The following is a 16,997-nucleotide window of genomic DNA, read 5'->3' on the forward strand; positions in this document are numbered from 1 at the left end:
AGTGCATTTCTTTTTTTTTTTTTTTTTGCATGTATAAAAAGTGAAGCCCTATGTAGCCCTAGCTGCTTCATACTTTACAATTCAGTTTTATCACATGCGAAAACTTTAGTTCTAATTTGTGCCTTTCAGAACTATAAAAAGGTTTTATTTATTACAGCTCTGATTCTAGCTGCACTTTTCTGAAAAATTCAGTTCTTATTTTACAGTGGCATTTGAAATGCTTACAGTATTTCTGTGTTATCAGGACAGAAGAGTTAGGAAACAATGACCCAAGATTACTTACTTTTCACAATAGAAGTTTTGTGCGTTTTTTTGTATAATGGCAATGCTGTTCTTTTTGAAAGGTCTTCAAATGCATTAACGTGACTTTCAAGAAGTTGCAGAAGCCAAAGGACAATCATTCAGACACTATTCTGGAGATCAGATGACAAAAAAGCAAAAATACTGTACTATTGTAAATCCAAACTCAGATAACAGAATTCAGTAAGGTTAAATCAGAGAGGCAGAAGGATGAACTGGGTTCTGAACAAAGAATTGTTCTATAATTGATAAGAGTAGGCACCTATTGTAATCCTAAAGTAATGGGCCATCACTAACATCTTAACATTTGAGGGGGCTTCATTATAATGCCTGTTTGGAATACTAGTTGTCATGATATAATTTAATTCTGTAGTTTCCAAGGCATAAGTATTTGCAATTGTAACTGAGCAGTGGAGAGCCAGGGCTCCTTTCATCTTTAGGTGATAAGCATATATGGTTCCTGCACACTCCAGCTGTGAAAAGGAGCCTGCATAGTTCAACTATCAAAGGGCCAGCACTCTGCTCTGTTCAGAGGAGGTCATTCTGAACCTCACTCATATCTAAAGAGTAACAATTGGAAATAAAGATAAATAACTGTATGTGGCTGAGCAAAAGAAAGAGTAGTATAAACCAAAGTCCCAGCTAAAAATGCTTTAAAATCCTAATTTCTGGTTACCTGCTCATCCCCACAGGCTGTGTCCCACAGTTACAGACGTGGCAGTTACCCAGGAGCCAGCAAAGGTGACAACAGAGTGGTAGTGTTGTGCTAGCTGAGGTAGCCGCATGTAGTGACACTGAGCACCTGCTTTGCGTATTTTCCCACCAGACTCTGATGTTCTGGGCCAGAGCAGGGAGAGGATAGGGAGACACAACTGAGTATTTTCTGTGTTAGTATGAGAGCCACTCAGAAGATATGATGGACACTGTGCAGGAGTTGAAATTGCATCTGTGTCATTCAGCACATCAAACTATTTGTCTGAAAGGGGTGTTTTGGACCATGTGGTCCAGAAGTCAGGCATTGTCAGGCATCCACAGGCCTTATCTGAGAGGTCTGAAGGTTTCATTTTGAACATGTTTGTTTTAAATAAGAAAATGACTAAATTCATATATTTAGAAGATTACTTGGCCTTCAGTTTTTTATGTATTTATTCATATGTCTAATTATATTTCAATTATTGCTTCCTTTACAATTATTAGAAGTACTTCTGTAATACAGTCAGCATATGTGCATCTCCAAGAGTAGGGCTTAAATATCACTAAATTGTTTGTCTCTGTCTCTTTCCAACTGTCCCCTCATTTTTCAAGCGAAATAACAGAATTACTAGAAAAAAGCAGAATACTCAAGATACTAAGTTTTATGACAAAAATGACACCAGTTACTGCTTTATTAATATTAAAAAAAAAAAAAAAAAAAAGAAGGGAGGGAATAGGATTAAGAGGGAAACTTAACTAATGGTTCAAAACCCTATAACTATAGTCCTGTCACTGCCAGAATTTAATTCTTGCCAAATGTGCCCTTTTTTGATTTTGACAAATGAAATATTGGAACAGGTTTTAGAAACCCCTTTTAGGTTTTAAGTTGTATGTTCCCTTTCAAGAAAGGAGGTAATATTTAATATTTTTTAGGAGTTCTGGAACTGCAGCTTCCAGGAAAATAAAAAATTTGAAGCAGCTCGTAAAAAAACCCCGAACTTTTAAAAGTAGTACTTTCTGTTGCCTCTGTCCTAACTAATCTTTCTTGTTATTCTTTAGGAACATACAAGCGTCCTCTCTGTTTAGTTGCACTCTTATTTCAAGTAATTTGTGGGAAAATCTTCAGGTTTTCTACAGTTAAAGACTACTTTCTGAGCTATAGATTTTAAAATATAGTCTTTATATATTTTTATACTTTAAAATAATGAGTATTCATTCTGCATTATGTATTTTTGAATGCTATGAAGTTTAAAAGGGTTGAATATGCAGGGTATAGAAGAGTGGTAAGTTGTAAATAAGTGGAGCTGTGCTGTTTAAAATACAAATTCCTTTGTTGGATGTGGTCTCTGAATATTATGGATTAGATTAAATTCTGTGTTGCACAGTATGGATTAGAATGAGAAGTATGTTGACTACTAGATAACAACACAGTGGAACTTCAGGGGTTAAGTGCCATCCCTTTTGGTGCAAGGAAAATACCTGCCTAGTCTTAGAAATAGCAGAGAGTGCTACCTGCTAATGTAGAGATGAACAACGTGTGCTGAGAATCCCTTTCCCTTGTGGTGACAGAGGTTGATCCATTGGAAGGTTATTGCTGAGCCAGGAGACAACAATCATCTACACAGTTTATAAGCAGGGTAATATGGAACTGCCAAGAATTTTATATCCATGAATGTGCATTCATATGAATAACACCTAAGGTTATGTCTCTCTAACGAAGGCATGTGGAGACAAGGCACACAAATATTTAGGTGTTGGCTTACTGTAGTCATGCAGCTTCTTTAACATGAAAGAGACAGGTCTTCTTGTAAAATATTTGAGAAGTGCTTTTGTTCTGAGTCGCTATGTGAATAAGGAAAATACCAAGTAAGTGCACAGCGGACAGTCCAGATTGTTGTCATGAAATAAGAAACAGGATAACAGTAGAATACAGCATAGGAAACCACGGAGAATTCAGAAAATTAGTTTGCTTGAAAAATGATTCCCTTTTACTAATGCCATGGTTGGAAGATGAGCTGAAGCCCAAGAAAACTAGAGACTTTAATGGATTCTTGCTCTCTGAAAGGATTTTCATGCTGCCAGCTGTAACAATGAGTCAGTTGCTACTAGCAGCCTGCTTGGAAAGAGTAAATGGATTTGGCAGCATTTATACTGGGGAGACAGACCCTGCTGGTAACTTGAGGGGCAAAGGGAGGAGGAAATACTCATAACCTTCAGAAGGGCAGACATGACTTCTGGGTTCATACTGCTCCTTCAGTTCCTGAGATCACAGCTTGATAAGACTGAGGATAAGCAACAGATAGCAGCCAGGCCTTTTTTTTAGGCTCTGCTTTGGCAATTACACGTGTTCTAACAGATATAATTGCATAATTATGAGCATGGAAATAAAGAATCTATGTGTGTTCATCCTATTTCCTCAGTACATCATCAGTTGATACAGTATTTTCTTAATTGTGAGTTTTATATTATTTACTACTGTCCTTGAGATTTAAATGAGAGCATTAATGAAATTTTTGAATTCCCCTAAATGGAGTTTTAACTGTTGTTTATCACATAGCAGAGGAGTCAAGGGGAGTACATTTGAGAAAGTTTGAAATAGGATGTTTGGGAGAAACTACAGAAACTAAGGTGACTTTTAATCCAGGAACGTAATAGGATTTGTAATGAGAGCAGTGCTAGTGGACATGTGGAAAATACAGAATTTGCAAAGGGACATCATGCCTCTTGGAATTCTTTCAAACAGGCAATGACTCTGTAGATAAAAAGATGAGTCAGTTGTCACAATCACCTTGGATTTTTCAAGTTGCTTTGAGCCCTCAAGGACTTAAACTGGCATGCAATGATGAGAAAATCCTTTTGTAGATTCAGAGATGACTGAAGAAAACAGGAGGAATTCATATTTCTCCCAGAGAGAAATATTTATGCCATTTGTTTGCCATGTTTGAAAACCTAAGAAGGGATGTGAACATTAGGGACATAGTCTTTACTGCCAGTATACATATTTTGTGGGTCAAAATTAAAACTGATTAAAAAGAAAAGTTTCTATATAAATGACTGAGAAATAAAATAGCAAGACTAAGGTTCATATTGTACAAATAAACTTGCTTCAATTAAAAAACTGACTTGTTCCATTGAGGATCTTGGTCTCCATATGGTAAATTCACCGTCTTCTCAATGGTTCATAGCAATCAGAAAGAGAATTAGGAAATTCAAAAATAAGGAATTACAAATTGAATACCATGTGAAGTAGGGTGTAGAATTATGCTACTGCTCTAAATCCATGTATTTGCTTTATCTTGAATGTTTTGTGGTATTCTGACAATTCTGTCTCAAGAGGCAGAGGTATATAAAGGTACAAAGAATGCCCAAAGTGTTTAAAAACTGTTAAAAAGTGTTTAAAATTATATCTATTTGATAGATGAATTGGAAAATGAGACTTCTGTGTAAGAAGAGATCATTGAAGTGGGATATGACAGAAGTTTATAAAATAATGAATAAGATGACTACAAAGTGTTAATTCACATCTGATCATATAACAGTAGTGGAGCAGGGGAGTTTGAAGTAGAAAGTCCCTTTTCACACAGTGTACAATTTATTTGCATATCTTGTTTCCACTTTGCTGTAGAGGCCAATAATATAATTACAAATACAAATTGGGTTATATAAATTAGAAACTGTTGATAAACACAGTGGTCTGGATGAACCCATGTCCAAACAAGGTCTGTAATCTGCAGAGCACCAGCAGTAAACAGCAAGAGAAGATGCACTGTATTACACATTGTGCAGAAGTGACCTTGCAAATTTTCAGGTTTAGATGGGCTATTTTTCTAATAAGGCACAGGAGGAAGGAGAATTCAGAAACCAGCTCTGGCTGTGGGTTCTGCTGCAGCTTCCCTCAATGATACTGGGGCACTCTGTTGCCCTTAAATAGACCACCAATCTTTTCCACTTGGAGATTGCAGTAATGCTATATGTCACAGGGGAAGAACGAAAGTGCTTTGGATAGTACTTCATGCTCGGTGTGGAACACACATCATTACTGTAGAATATCTGCATTTTATTTTATTAAGAACAGTTCCACAGTAAAATGGGCTAGTGTACCTTTATTTGCAATCAATGAGCAAATTACAATGCCTTTATCTACCTGCTAATTAGGTTGCTCAATTGCTTAAAAGTGGACTTTGATCCTTGGAGATGCTGATTGACTTTAGAAGAAGCTGGGTAACAGGAACTGATGCATGTACTTTACTCTGTGTGATCAGAAATTCACAGCAGTTTACTTGCTTGTATGCTAGAAAACATAGTATTTGTCTGGTGTGTCCTAAAAACACACACCCACAAGTAAAGAAAGCAATACATATGTGTCATGCAGAAAATGATAGGAAAGGTACAGCCCTGGTGAAAACTGAGAACATCTCTCCTGGACTGTATCATTTTAACTTCCTCACTTGTTTGTGTTCCCAGGTGTGTGGAATGAGCTTGGATAGGTTTGGGGTGTTGTCTTTGAGATTTCTGGTGTGAAAGACATGTAAACAAAAAAAGCAGAGCACTCGCAACATACCCACACAGGGACTGATGATTGCAGTTAAAAAAATATAGTTGTTATAATGCATATTTTAGAATAATTCCTCTTATCACATAAAATAAGACTGGGTTTATTTAAATATGATTACTATATGAAAGTTCAAAACCTTTTAGAACTCCCCCCCCAAAAAATTACCCCTGACAGAATTAATTTAGAGAGTATGACCAATGAAGTGATGCTCTGAAAAAAAACCATTAGAGCAGTTACAGTGTACAGAAATGTACAGTGTTTGTGCCATAAATATTTTACCAATTCATAATGTTACTGAAATAATTGTTTAAAACTCAATGCATTAAATTTTGATTGCCTACAAGGCACAATTTATTTTACCTTTTCATATGAAGGTGCTCGAAATTTAGATATATAGAAGGATGGGGAAAAATAGTGAAAAAACAGAATACACAAGGAATAGAGAATTCAAAACTTCTTTTGAAACCTTTCCAATACTGTATAAAAATTTGCACTTTCATAATTAATGAATGACCTTTCCTTCTTTGACCTAGATTTCAGTTGTTTGCAACAAATGAACAAAGGAAAAAAAAATCATTTGAAGTCAGCGAAGCCAGCACAGCAGCTTCCATAAAAACCTTTGCCAAACTGATTAGATTTGCAGTTCACTCACTAAGCCTGCCTGGTCATGGTAGCATCATGCAATGAATATTTTCATTGAATAAATCTGGAATTGAAGATGAACTAATTTTTTTTGTCTGAATACTTCCGTAGTGCTTGCTTAAACATGAAATTGTTTCTGATTAACTCACGTGTGAACAGTCTTATTCTGAAAAAAAAATTCTTCCTGTTGATCTTAATGTAGTTGTTTAATAATTAAACAGAAGCAGTTAATTGGAAAATACTGCATATGTGGACATCCTCAATCTTTTTCCTGTGATAGCTGTAAATGGTTCAAGGTTGGATAAAATATAGTATTAAAAAAAATTCTTCCTTGGATAACAGATTGTCTTATTTTGTTGATTTTAATTTCTTAATTTGTTTGACTAAATGAGAAAGTTAAAGCATCTGATAGTTTTTTAATATAAAATGGTACAGGTAGATGGGCATCAGGGTAGAAGAATATTTTGTTTCTATAGAAAACTTACGAAACTCCAGAAATTAAAGGTTGCATTGTTCAGCAGGGAGCTTATGAGAACTGCAGTGTGTCTCAGCCTCCACATAATTGCTGTTCATATACAGGCAAAGCAGGGAGAACAACTTGCTTTTCCTTCAGTTAGTAGCTCAGATCCTGAGTGGACTGGACCTTTAAAGACTTGCCTTTGTATAATTAACATTTTCATCATTGTTAGTATGTTAGCAAGTGAGACTTAATATAACAAAATATTGAATTTACTCATTATGGACTGATTTAAAAGACTATGATTAATTAAAACAATAAATTTTCCAGAAAATAAATAGTTTTAACTGGTGGTAATCCAGAAGAACTAGAAAGAGATTTCTGTAGTGCTCTAGTCTGTCTTGTCCAATTTGCTTTTCAGAAAGCAGGATGTTAATCTAAAGAGAAAAGTGAATATGTTTGTTAGATTTATTTTTGTTAAAAAAAAAAAAAAAGGAAGACACGTTTTCTATTAGCAAAGAAAAAGTAAAGGAAGTAGAGGAAGCATCTTTCTGAGACTGCTAGCTTTAGACCTTAACCAGAGAAGCAGCCCTAGCTGGCTTTGTCTGCAGCTGTCTGAAAACCATGTTTAAACATGTCTTGACCACAGGTCCTGTTGAATCAGTGGCAGACACAGTTTGGTTAGCACATGCAAATGAGCTGGCTGTAGTACCAAAATAGTAGAATTTCTAAAGACAGTGGATACAGAAAAATTTAAATCTGTTAGAAAAAAAAGAAGTTGGATTTCTTTGCATGAATCACTAGAAGCCTCTGTGCAATCGGAGGGAGCTTTACCTCCCCCATGGAAGCCAACAGCCAGCTGGCTGGCCTCACAGCTGGGTCTGCTCCAGGCCTGATGGGAGGACAGGTGTAACAAGTGTGGAAATGACCAAGCAGCTGTTTCCACTAGTTTGCTGCCAGAGGCACTCGGGCTCTCAGCTGTGCTGTTACAGTAAGCTAGATCATGACCTAGAGACCAGAGTCCTTGAGTGACTGGAGCTCCTGATCTTGTGCCTTGCAGGTTCTGTCCCAGGGCCATGTCCTGTCCAGCATCAGCACCCAGTGCAGTCCTTGGAGGTAAGTGCTATCAAAGTTGTGTGGAATTGTGTTCTGGGTGATGGCCAAAGGCTCTTTAGTCAGGTCTCTGTGAGCTAGGAGAGTGAAAGTGTCCTGAACAATAACCCTTTCTGTCTCTTGATGGGGTTAAAATATGTCCTGTGAAGGTTTGTCTTGCTTTCAAAATTCCTGGGGAAAATCTCCAGGGAGGGCCTGTGAATAACTTGCTTGTAAACCTTCTCTCTTCCCTCCCTGCCAACACCTACCCAAGAAATACCTTGTTTATCTTTCAGATCTCCTCTGCTTCCTTATACGCCATTGTTGGCTGCTTTGGTGCAAATTAACTAATTTAAGATGCACATTGAGGGAGAGTTGGCTAGAACTACACAAAAGTTTGCATCTGGTATCAGGTTATGTCTCTCTACACTGGTGAAAAGTTCTCCAAGAGAGGCAAGGTTTCATGTGCAGGACATATGGCAGATCAAGAAAAGCATGAATGGTACGAATGGGTCTGAGATGCAGTCAGTGATACAAATTTCAGCTGTGGTAATGTAAGAGCTTTGGGGATATAAATGTCTCTGAGAGAACCACAGAATGGGGCTGCAAAGGTGCCTGTGATGTGTATAATGATGTTTCAGCTTCATCTTGCCTTATGGTGGGGCAAATCTTACACAGTGGTGTATGTTACTAGTGAATTAAAACACAGGCATACATTCAAAATCGCTGCAACTTTATGCTTTAGTTTTAAGTAATTTTGAAGGTGTATCTTTAATTCCTTCCATAGAAATACAAACTATGGCTGCTTGATTCCCATTTGTCACCAATGTTCCTCTGATCTCTGCACAGCTACGCTCATTAAGTGCCTCCTTGTATGTTTACATAGATGTTTACTCTCCAAACAGTTCTCATCATTCTAAAACTACTTAAGGAATGTACCTGACAACTTGGGTGGAAAAACATTCTCTAGATGTAAAAGACTGAAAGAAGTGCTTCGGTGTTCTTTGGTGAACACTGGTCTCAGTGTTCACCAAAATTCCATGTCTGGACTGAAATATTTCTTTTGACTCATATTTTTATTTGTGTAATACTACATCTAACAACGTAAAATATTTTAACATTACAAGCAAGTAAAGGATGGCAGAATGTCATCTTGTTGTTTTAGACATCAAAGAGAAAAAACCAAAGTTATAGGAAAGTAGTAACATCTTCATTTGGAACTGTTGCTTAAATAGAGCAATTAGTAAAAAAACTGCATTTTGGTTACCTTTCTGAAAAAATAGTAAAGAGAGAGAGGCGGAGACATTCCTCATCCAGTTATAAATGACATAAATACAATCAGTGTTATGTCTGTGTAAGTGAGAATACCAAGTGTGTAAATATAACTATGTTCATGCTCTGGATTTAGATTGTTTAAAGCAAAACATTTTGCTTACATGGTATTGAGCAGTTTATTTCAATCACCATTTGAAGCCCCTTTATCTCCCATGCTGCTGTTTGCGATTTCTAATGATTGTTAGGGAACTAAGAACAGCTATGAGGATATACTGGCAAAGATAGTCTGATAACCTGGCTGCATAAAAATGCAGGTGTTTCTTGTAGCTGTTAAGAGGGGTCTGTTGAATAAATGTATATAATTTTTCTAGAATGTGCAGTTCTAGAAATGGTATGGATATTGTGTTCAAGAGAAAACATCCAACCATTCAGGCTACTAACACTTAAACCTAGTTTATATTTCTGAATTGAAACAATGCTGTATCTTTGGAACTTTTATAGTAAACCAAACCTTTTTGGTGATATAATTTTTTTTCATCCGGAATTACATAAATTAAGAAATCAAGCAGTTTTTAAAAGGAAATGGGATGGGGATGTTTACATATTTTGTCTTTCAGGACCATTTGATGTGCTGCATTAAAGCTGCACAGCTGAACATCCACAAACTGTGTATTTCTTTGTGCAGTATATTGTTGATACAAAGGATAGAATTTCAGAAATGTAAAACATTGTGCCTTGCCTTCCTTCTAGGGAAACCCTTCAAATGTCTTGCCAAGCTCTAGCTTCTGCATTCCACCTCTTTTATTTTCCAGAAATGATTTTTTTTTTTTTTACTTTGTAATTAGCTACGCAGTTGTACAGAGGAGGAAAGTATTGCTGGCAGTAATACATGTGTCTACACATTGAGGCTTGCTCATTGTGTAGACACAACATGCAAACATCTTGTAGCCCTTCGGCCGACTATCAACACACCATTAATAAGCAGACAGCTTGAAAACTCAGCAATAGCACAGTGTTTGTTACAAAAAAGAGAAACTGCTTTGATCTGGCCACTGCATTTGTTAGAATAGCTGTGTTATTATGCATAACAGAGTGCTCATGTTTAATTGGTCATCATACCTAATCTTCGTATGGTCCCCCTTTATACCAGGATTGTAGAGAAGAGGAATTCCTGAAGTATGTGTTAGCTACAGATAACTCACAGTATGTTTATTTTGGAGGAAGAGCAAAGGAAGGAAACTGACATATTTGTAAAACCTTTTTTCCCCCCCCCTCTCCTCATCTAGAGCAAATGAAAATAGTACGGAATTATGAGAGACCATCCAAGGTAATTCTAAGCTGTTCATGTGCAGTTTTGCTCCACCCTGTATACACTCTATTTTTGTTGTTCTTGCTGTGGTCCCTTGAGACAGGTGTTAATGTTACTGTGTCTTGGAATGCTTGTTACTGCATCTGGAGATGAGAAAATTCTGTCTCCCCTCAGCAATCTTTGTGGATATGAACAAACAAGTACAACATGCTCAGGCAGTGCTGGTTAGAGGGAGGGGGAGAAGTAAAATAAAACTAATGTGCCAGTATCATTCAGGAAGCTCTGGATGAAAGTACTTCTGTGACTTCTTGCAAGTTACTGAGTACAAGCATTACTTAAAAATTAACTATAGTTACTATAAGAGTATTAGAAGCACACAAGTTTTGATTGTCCCAAAACAGCTAAAATTTTGGTACAGATATCAACACTGTTTTAAAGGACTTGTTTTCAAATCTTTACTAATTACTGTGAAATACGTAGATTATAGTAAAACAGCCTGTAATTAGTCTGGGACCCTGCCCTCTTACAGGTCCTTAAGTGAAACTAAGGCAGTATTTATGCCAGTACAATTTTCTGCTGTGGCAGTGATTGAACACTGGATTAAGACTTTGAAGGAGTTGGGCATGGAGGAGCAAGCAGGGAAGGACTCTATTAGTAATAAATATCTGGGAGCTTAATTTAACAAAATGTTTTGTTTCCACATTAGAAACACAATTCTGGTGCATTTTCTTCCCCTCTTTTGATCAAGGGTGTTTTGGACTTGAGCCAGACTTGTCTATACATGGAGGTATCCTAGAATAATTACTCTGGAAAAAGTACTTTGGATTAACTCTGTGGGAGTATTGTTTCAGAAGGAGTTATTTGGAGTATCAACAGATTTGAGTGCTCTGTCTCTATTGCCCTTTTCTCAGTTTCTCTGGAATCTTAGCTTCTTCTCTCTTTGTACTCTAGATACCAGTAGAAAAGAACAATTGAGTATTGTCATGCTGCTAAGAATTTGTGAGGTTTTAAAAACTTGCATCTGCTTTCCTAAACCAGAGCACTAAACCAAGATTCTGTTCAAAAACTAAAACCTCTCTGTTTCTCTGGAGTGGGTTAAGTTGATAAGGTATGCTGGCAAATAAGCTTTTGGAGTTATGGGTGAAAGCATGAGAAAATGACCTGGGATCCAAACCAACATACTGTTTTTGAACAATTAAAAGGTAGGAATAAAAAATTTTCAGATATGTTCAGAGACAGGAAATGCTGGAGGAGGAGATTCAGGTAGTCTTCAGTTTCTGTTTTCATGTGGTCTGTGAATAGTCTGGTAAAAGAGAGATTTTATTTTTTTCCCAGTCCTTTTTTTTTTTTAGTTCTTCTCTTGCACGTATGAAGGAATTTGGGGAATACAGACTCAATACTGGGATCATACTGTCCATAGTTCTGTACCAACCTTAGCACACTAGGGCAATGTTATGCCCATGGTCGGTACCCGGACCGACCTGACGGCGCTGAGCAGCAGCCAGACCGGTATCAGCCCCCCAGGGGGGCATGGTTTGATGGCTCAAACACATCTCCCCCCGCCGTGGGAGCTCTCTGCCCTTTTCCCCAGCGGTGCACGGGGGCTACGGCCCGGTCCTCACCTGCGGCCGTGACTCGCCCCTCGGTAAGGCTTTATTTCGTGTCGCGAAGCGCAAAGCCATCCCAGCCCGCGGCCGCGGCAGACGGTGAGCCCCCTGGGGGCCCCGGGAGGTGATGGGCGAGTCACGGGCGGGGCGACGCCCTCGGCTGCCCCTCCCAGGGGAAGGGGCCCGGCCCCGGGGACATTTTGTGCTGTGCCGGGGGCCGGGCACCCGCGGAGGGCGGGGCGGGGCGGGCCCCGCGCGGAGCCGGCGGGGCACAACGGGCGCGCTCGGCGCGGGGAGCGGCGACGGCGCTGGCGGCAGGTTCCCGTGCCGGGCAAGAGCAGATGGCGGCCCTGCTTCTCCTCTACCTGCCCCTCCTGCCGGGGCTGGCCGGCGCCTTCAACCTGGACACGGACAACGTGATCAGCTGGAGCGGGGAGACGGGCAGCCTCTTCGGCTTCTCCCTGGCCATGCACCGGCAGCTGCAGCCGCAGGAGAAACGGCTGTAAGTGCACCTCGCCCCGCCCGGCCCCGTCCCGGGCCGCCTGCGGGGACCCTCCTACCTTCCACCGCCGGGAAACTTCCCCTGGCGGCGGGCCGGGGTCGCCAGCCCCCGCGAGGTGTCCGGCCGGCGGCGGGAGCGGGGCCGGGCCGGCGGCGGCCCTCCGAGGGATGGGCAGCACCTGCCGCGGGGCGCTGCGGAGCCGGGGCAGCGCCGAGCGGCGGGGACGTGCGGCGGGGCGAGGGGCCGGCCCCGCGCCCGGGGACCTGCGCGGAGCCGAGGCTGGAAAGGGGAAGCGAGCGCAGCCGCCGCTGGGAGCCCTTCCCGCCGCGGCGCTCTCCTGCGCGGGCCGCGCCGGTCCGCGCCGCCGGAGCCTCCCCAGCGCTCGGGTCTGTGCTCCGTGGCATACCCGGCCTCAGGTAACTCCGGGTCTGCTGTTCGACACAGACCCTGCCCGGGAATGCAGATGAGAGGTGATACAAAGAAGTTAGGAAAAATAAGTCGGGGCTAGTGATGTATGCATGAAACTTCTTTTGGGAAATTATGAAGGCAAAATAAGGCTCCTGTGTACATCGTCAGCATCCTTGCTGCTTTGTGTCCATAGCGGAGCAGTGGTGGACCCCACCCTATCCAGTAGTGCTGGATAGTGTGTGAGTGTAAAGCATTATTGTTAAATAAATGCCTCCTCCTCAAATATTTAGTTTTACTTCAAGGCCAGATACATTCATTATCCATATAGAGTTTACGGAATGAGGAAGCTGGAAAGATATAATATTCTTCATAAAGTTAGGTGGTAAATTGAAAAATCCTGTGGGCTCATTTTGCTCACACTTGCGCTCCTGTGTGATTTCATAAAAATTACAGTGTGTAGAGGAGTATAAGTCACATACACGCATGTTTCATCTTCCACCTAGCAGATAAAATGACCCATAGTATCTTGAGGAATGAAATGCAAATCTATGAGCTCCTTTCCAGAGGCCTTTATCTTAATTCTTGACAGGATTACGCTTGCATAAGTCTACTTTTAGAGTAGACTCTTTTAGTACGACCAAGAAAGCAATGCCTGAAGCTTGTTAGTCTCCTGTTGTATTGTCGGTCCTGGCAGAATGAGTGTGTAGGAATATGCAGACAGCCAATTACTGAGAAGAAAAAAGCAGCAGAAACACAAGGACAGTCACAGTATTCAAGTTGGTATGTACTATTTGGCTGAAATGCTTCAGAGATTATTGGCATGAAAGTTCTGTATTGTATGTCTAGTAAGTGCTTCCTCAGGCAGTCAAAGAGCAGAGCCAGATGCTATCTGCCTTGACATGGCTTTCTGAATCCAGGCTTTCATGAGAAGCAAGGGTCTCTATTAGAGACAAAACTAGGCTAGACAAACTGCGTTTTATGGTGACATGTGCTTCTGAGTATGAGGTGTCTTGGCCATTTTTCAAATCCATGAGTTTTAGCATAAATAATTGGAAAGCTACCCTGGGTAGCTGCTGGGTAGTATGCTTGGAATGAAACCTTTTATGTCAAACAGGCATGTTGTAGTCACTTTGAACATAATTTTTATGTCTGTAAGAGTTGTAGTATGTGGCTTTATGAGAACAAGACATTAAATATGCTGAACTGTAGCTGTCTTAGGGACTGAGCTGTGTTTAGCTCACTTTGAGTTCTGCCTTCTGAAGAAGGAGGTTTGGTGGGGAGTGTTAAAGAGAAGCCTTCCATGTTAGGCTGCATTTTTATATCAGATAAAAATGAACTAGGATGAGCTAATACCAAAGGATTTGTGTGGTCTTTTCCATGGATTGATGGATTCTTCATAGATGGAACAAATGGTATCTGCTGTCTGGATACTTGGGGAAGGTAGAAAGTTATGGGAACAGGAGGTCATACTGAGGTCTACTGCTGAGAAACAGTTATTTCTAATGCCTTCATGCTGCCTGTTACTTAACAGCAGGACTCAGGGGTGCAATACCTCTGCATTCCCAGGTGTGTTTGGGTCTGTCTTACCTATGCTGCAAAAGTGAATTTATATACAGCTATCTCTTAGTCGGATAGAAGTATCTGTTTTACCCTTTCTTCTTGAATAGATGCTAATTTCAAAATACAGTTACATTTAGAGTGTGAATACTGTTAAGTAGTTGCCAAAAATACAAAAACTCCCAATTCATACTGAAGCATAATTAAGAGTGATACTTGGAATCTCATCTGGCAGGGACCCTTATTTCAAAGAAACCTGTCAGTTTGAGCACCTTTCTGTCCCTCAAGTTTTACAAAATTAGGTTGTCATTAAGCATGTGCAGGATTAGTCCATCTTTGGAAAAACAAGAAAATGAGAGAAGGTAAAATACACTGATTGTATTCAGGGGCTAATGGCTTGGTAAAACAAATTAAATTATGTGTAATTTTCCTCTTACCTCACTTACGCATTTGTTAAGTGAAATGGTTCCCTCTTCCTCACACAGGAGTGTTCAGTGTGATTTAATCATTGCAATAATCCTCTGTAAAGATGCGGGTGGAGAATGTCTGGGAGGTGTGACAAAGGTACAGCTGAAATAGCCTTTGATTAAACATGGTATTTGCTTTTGACCATCTTTTTTGCTTAGTCACAGAATGTTATGGATTTCATATTAGCTTTGAATGGCAAATTAGTTTATTAGTGTTAGCTACAAATGCCATGTTTTCTAATTACTTAACTTTCACCATTATGAAGAGATGACTGTTCAATTGCTTTGACATTAGTTGTAAACGGTGCTGAGTATAAAGCTATGGACTAATAACAAGATTTTGATTTTAAGTATCTTCAAATTAGAAGAGTTAGAAAGTTTGTCAGATGGAGAGGAGAAAATCTTTTATGGTAACTGAAAGTGGATTGCTAATGGTATGTGGGTGTGAAAGACAGCTGAATGCAAACTTTATGTGCATTGCGGAACATTAATGTTGGGGGTACCAAGGCAGTCTCCCTGGATTTTTGTGTTTGGTTCTGGCTCATTGTCAAGCACAGTGAATCAAGCAGCAGAAAAGGCTGATGGAGCTCTAAAGGATCTGGGTTTGTTGCCCTGTGTAAGTTTTTTCTGTTTTTAATCTATAAATATGATGAAAGGTAGTTCTGGTTCTGCAGGGGAATGGTGGCACAACAGCAGCACATTTCATCTGCAGACTGGAAGAAGGTTTGTAGCTTAGAGGGGTCAGTGACTGGGGGCAGAGCTATAGGAGAAACATGTAAAATGTATGTGGTTCTGTGATGAAAATGTGAGTGTATCCAGCATCTCTAGATGGGGACTACACTGATCATGCATTTATTTGCTACTCTATGTTATATTACTGTTAGAATAAAAATACAATTACTAGCTACTCACTATATATATAATTTTATAGAATATATAGAGATACGGTCTGTATGTATGCATATTCTATATGTTGAGCAAGTCCATTCCAGTTTGGCTGTAATTCACAATGATTTAAGCATCTTGAATTAAAACACAAGCATCAAGAATATCTAAATTTGTATATTATTTTCATTGAGTCCTAGAATCACTTGGGTTGGAAAAGATCCTTAAGGTCAGTCCAAGTGTAAATCTTAACACCTGTTAGCCAGTTTTTTTTTTTTTTTTGTTTAGAATGATAGAATCACAAATTGTCCTGACTTGCAAGGGACCCACAAAGATCTACTAGCAAGTAATTTTTATATTATTTTCAGTAGAAGTAGGGAGCTGAATTCAGGTAAGTTTCTTGTTATTGTGTGAGGCAAAAAGGGTACTGTAGTTACTAACATTTGGGATTCTTCCATCAGCTGAAAAGCTGTAGTGAAAGCTGTGGATAGGCACTTTATGTCAAGACTGCACTGTCCATTACCAGCCATAAAATCCTAAAAATTGCAGTGTCTTACTGAAAATTTTACTTGGTACTGGTTTTGCTGATGCTGCACGTCTCTACTGTGAGCTTTTATATCAATACATAACAAAGTTGCCTTAGGTCAGCAGATCTGCTGGCATTGCTGTACTGCTGCAGTGCAGCCCCAGTGGCATTTAGCCAGTACTTTTGGGTTCTCTGGGGGCTTGGGCTCAGAGATGCTTTGCTTCAGCAACAAAGAGCTGGATTATGCTGGTCTGCAGTGGAAGATGGCAATTTCTACTTGCAGAGGTGGTGTAGTGTAATTCAGACTTTGGGTGAACTGAATTAATGCATGTTTACACCTTCAGGTTTAAAAGCTGTAATAGTGATGGTCCTTAGTTAGTGCTTCTGTCAATTAAAACATTGACAAATATTTTTTCTTAGGCTGTGATTTTACTGTGTCACTGATCCTTGTATTTTCTTCTCTTGAGTGTCTTTGCGATTTTGTCTATGCAAACTATTCTTAGATAACCTGCTTAGTATACTTACTTGCTTTCTTAGTGATAGGAGGCAGTTTGTAGAGGAGTTTGTGTTTAAGATAAATGGCCTGTGGCAAAGGTCAGGATCAAATGAAGTTGGAAAGGAGGAGTAGTTGAAGAGTTTTCTTGTAGTGGTAAGGGACAGATATTCAAGGAAGATCCATTGTGCTAATACCATGGGTGAAAAAAGTGAGGTGAATTTATGTT

At 39.7% G+C, this 16,997-nt stretch overlaps 1 protein-coding gene and 1 long non-coding RNA gene across 6 annotated transcripts in view; one reads left to right on the plus strand and one right to left on the minus strand.

Moving 5' to 3' along the window:
* Window positions 1-5,081: 5,081 nt before the first annotated feature.
* The window catches only part of LOC110482905 (uncharacterized), a 55,532-nt gene continuing 43,616 nt past the window's right edge, over window positions 5,082-16,997 (minus strand). Inside the window, exon 8 of the long non-coding RNA XR_014956567.1 lies at window positions 5,082-11,626. This is a non-coding gene — a long non-coding RNA (uncharacterized LOC110482905). The remainder of the gene's footprint in view (window positions 11,627-16,997) is intronic.
* ITGA6 (integrin subunit alpha 6) overlaps window positions 10,310-16,997 on the plus strand; it is a 43,491-nt gene continuing 36,803 nt past the window's right edge. For 3 of the 5 annotated variants that reach the window (XM_077785049.2, XM_021552480.4, XM_021552481.4), the window contains exon 1: window positions 12,197-12,432. In XM_077785049.2, coding sequence (XP_077641175.2) covers window positions 12,272-12,432 — 161 coding nt within the window. In that variant the 5' untranslated portion in view covers window positions 12,197-12,271. Of the gene's footprint in view, window positions 10,342-12,196; window positions 12,433-12,873; window positions 15,588-16,997 lie in introns of those variants that run through there. The other 2 variants (XM_085584425.1, XM_085584424.1) reach the window with 2 other exon arrangements.

This window comes from Lonchura striata, chromosome 7 (genome assembly GCF_050655825.1).
Source record: "Lonchura striata isolate lonStrDom1 chromosome 7, ASM5065582v1, whole genome shotgun sequence".
Classification (NCBI taxonomy): domain Eukaryota; kingdom Metazoa; phylum Chordata; class Aves; order Passeriformes; family Estrildidae; genus Lonchura; species Lonchura striata.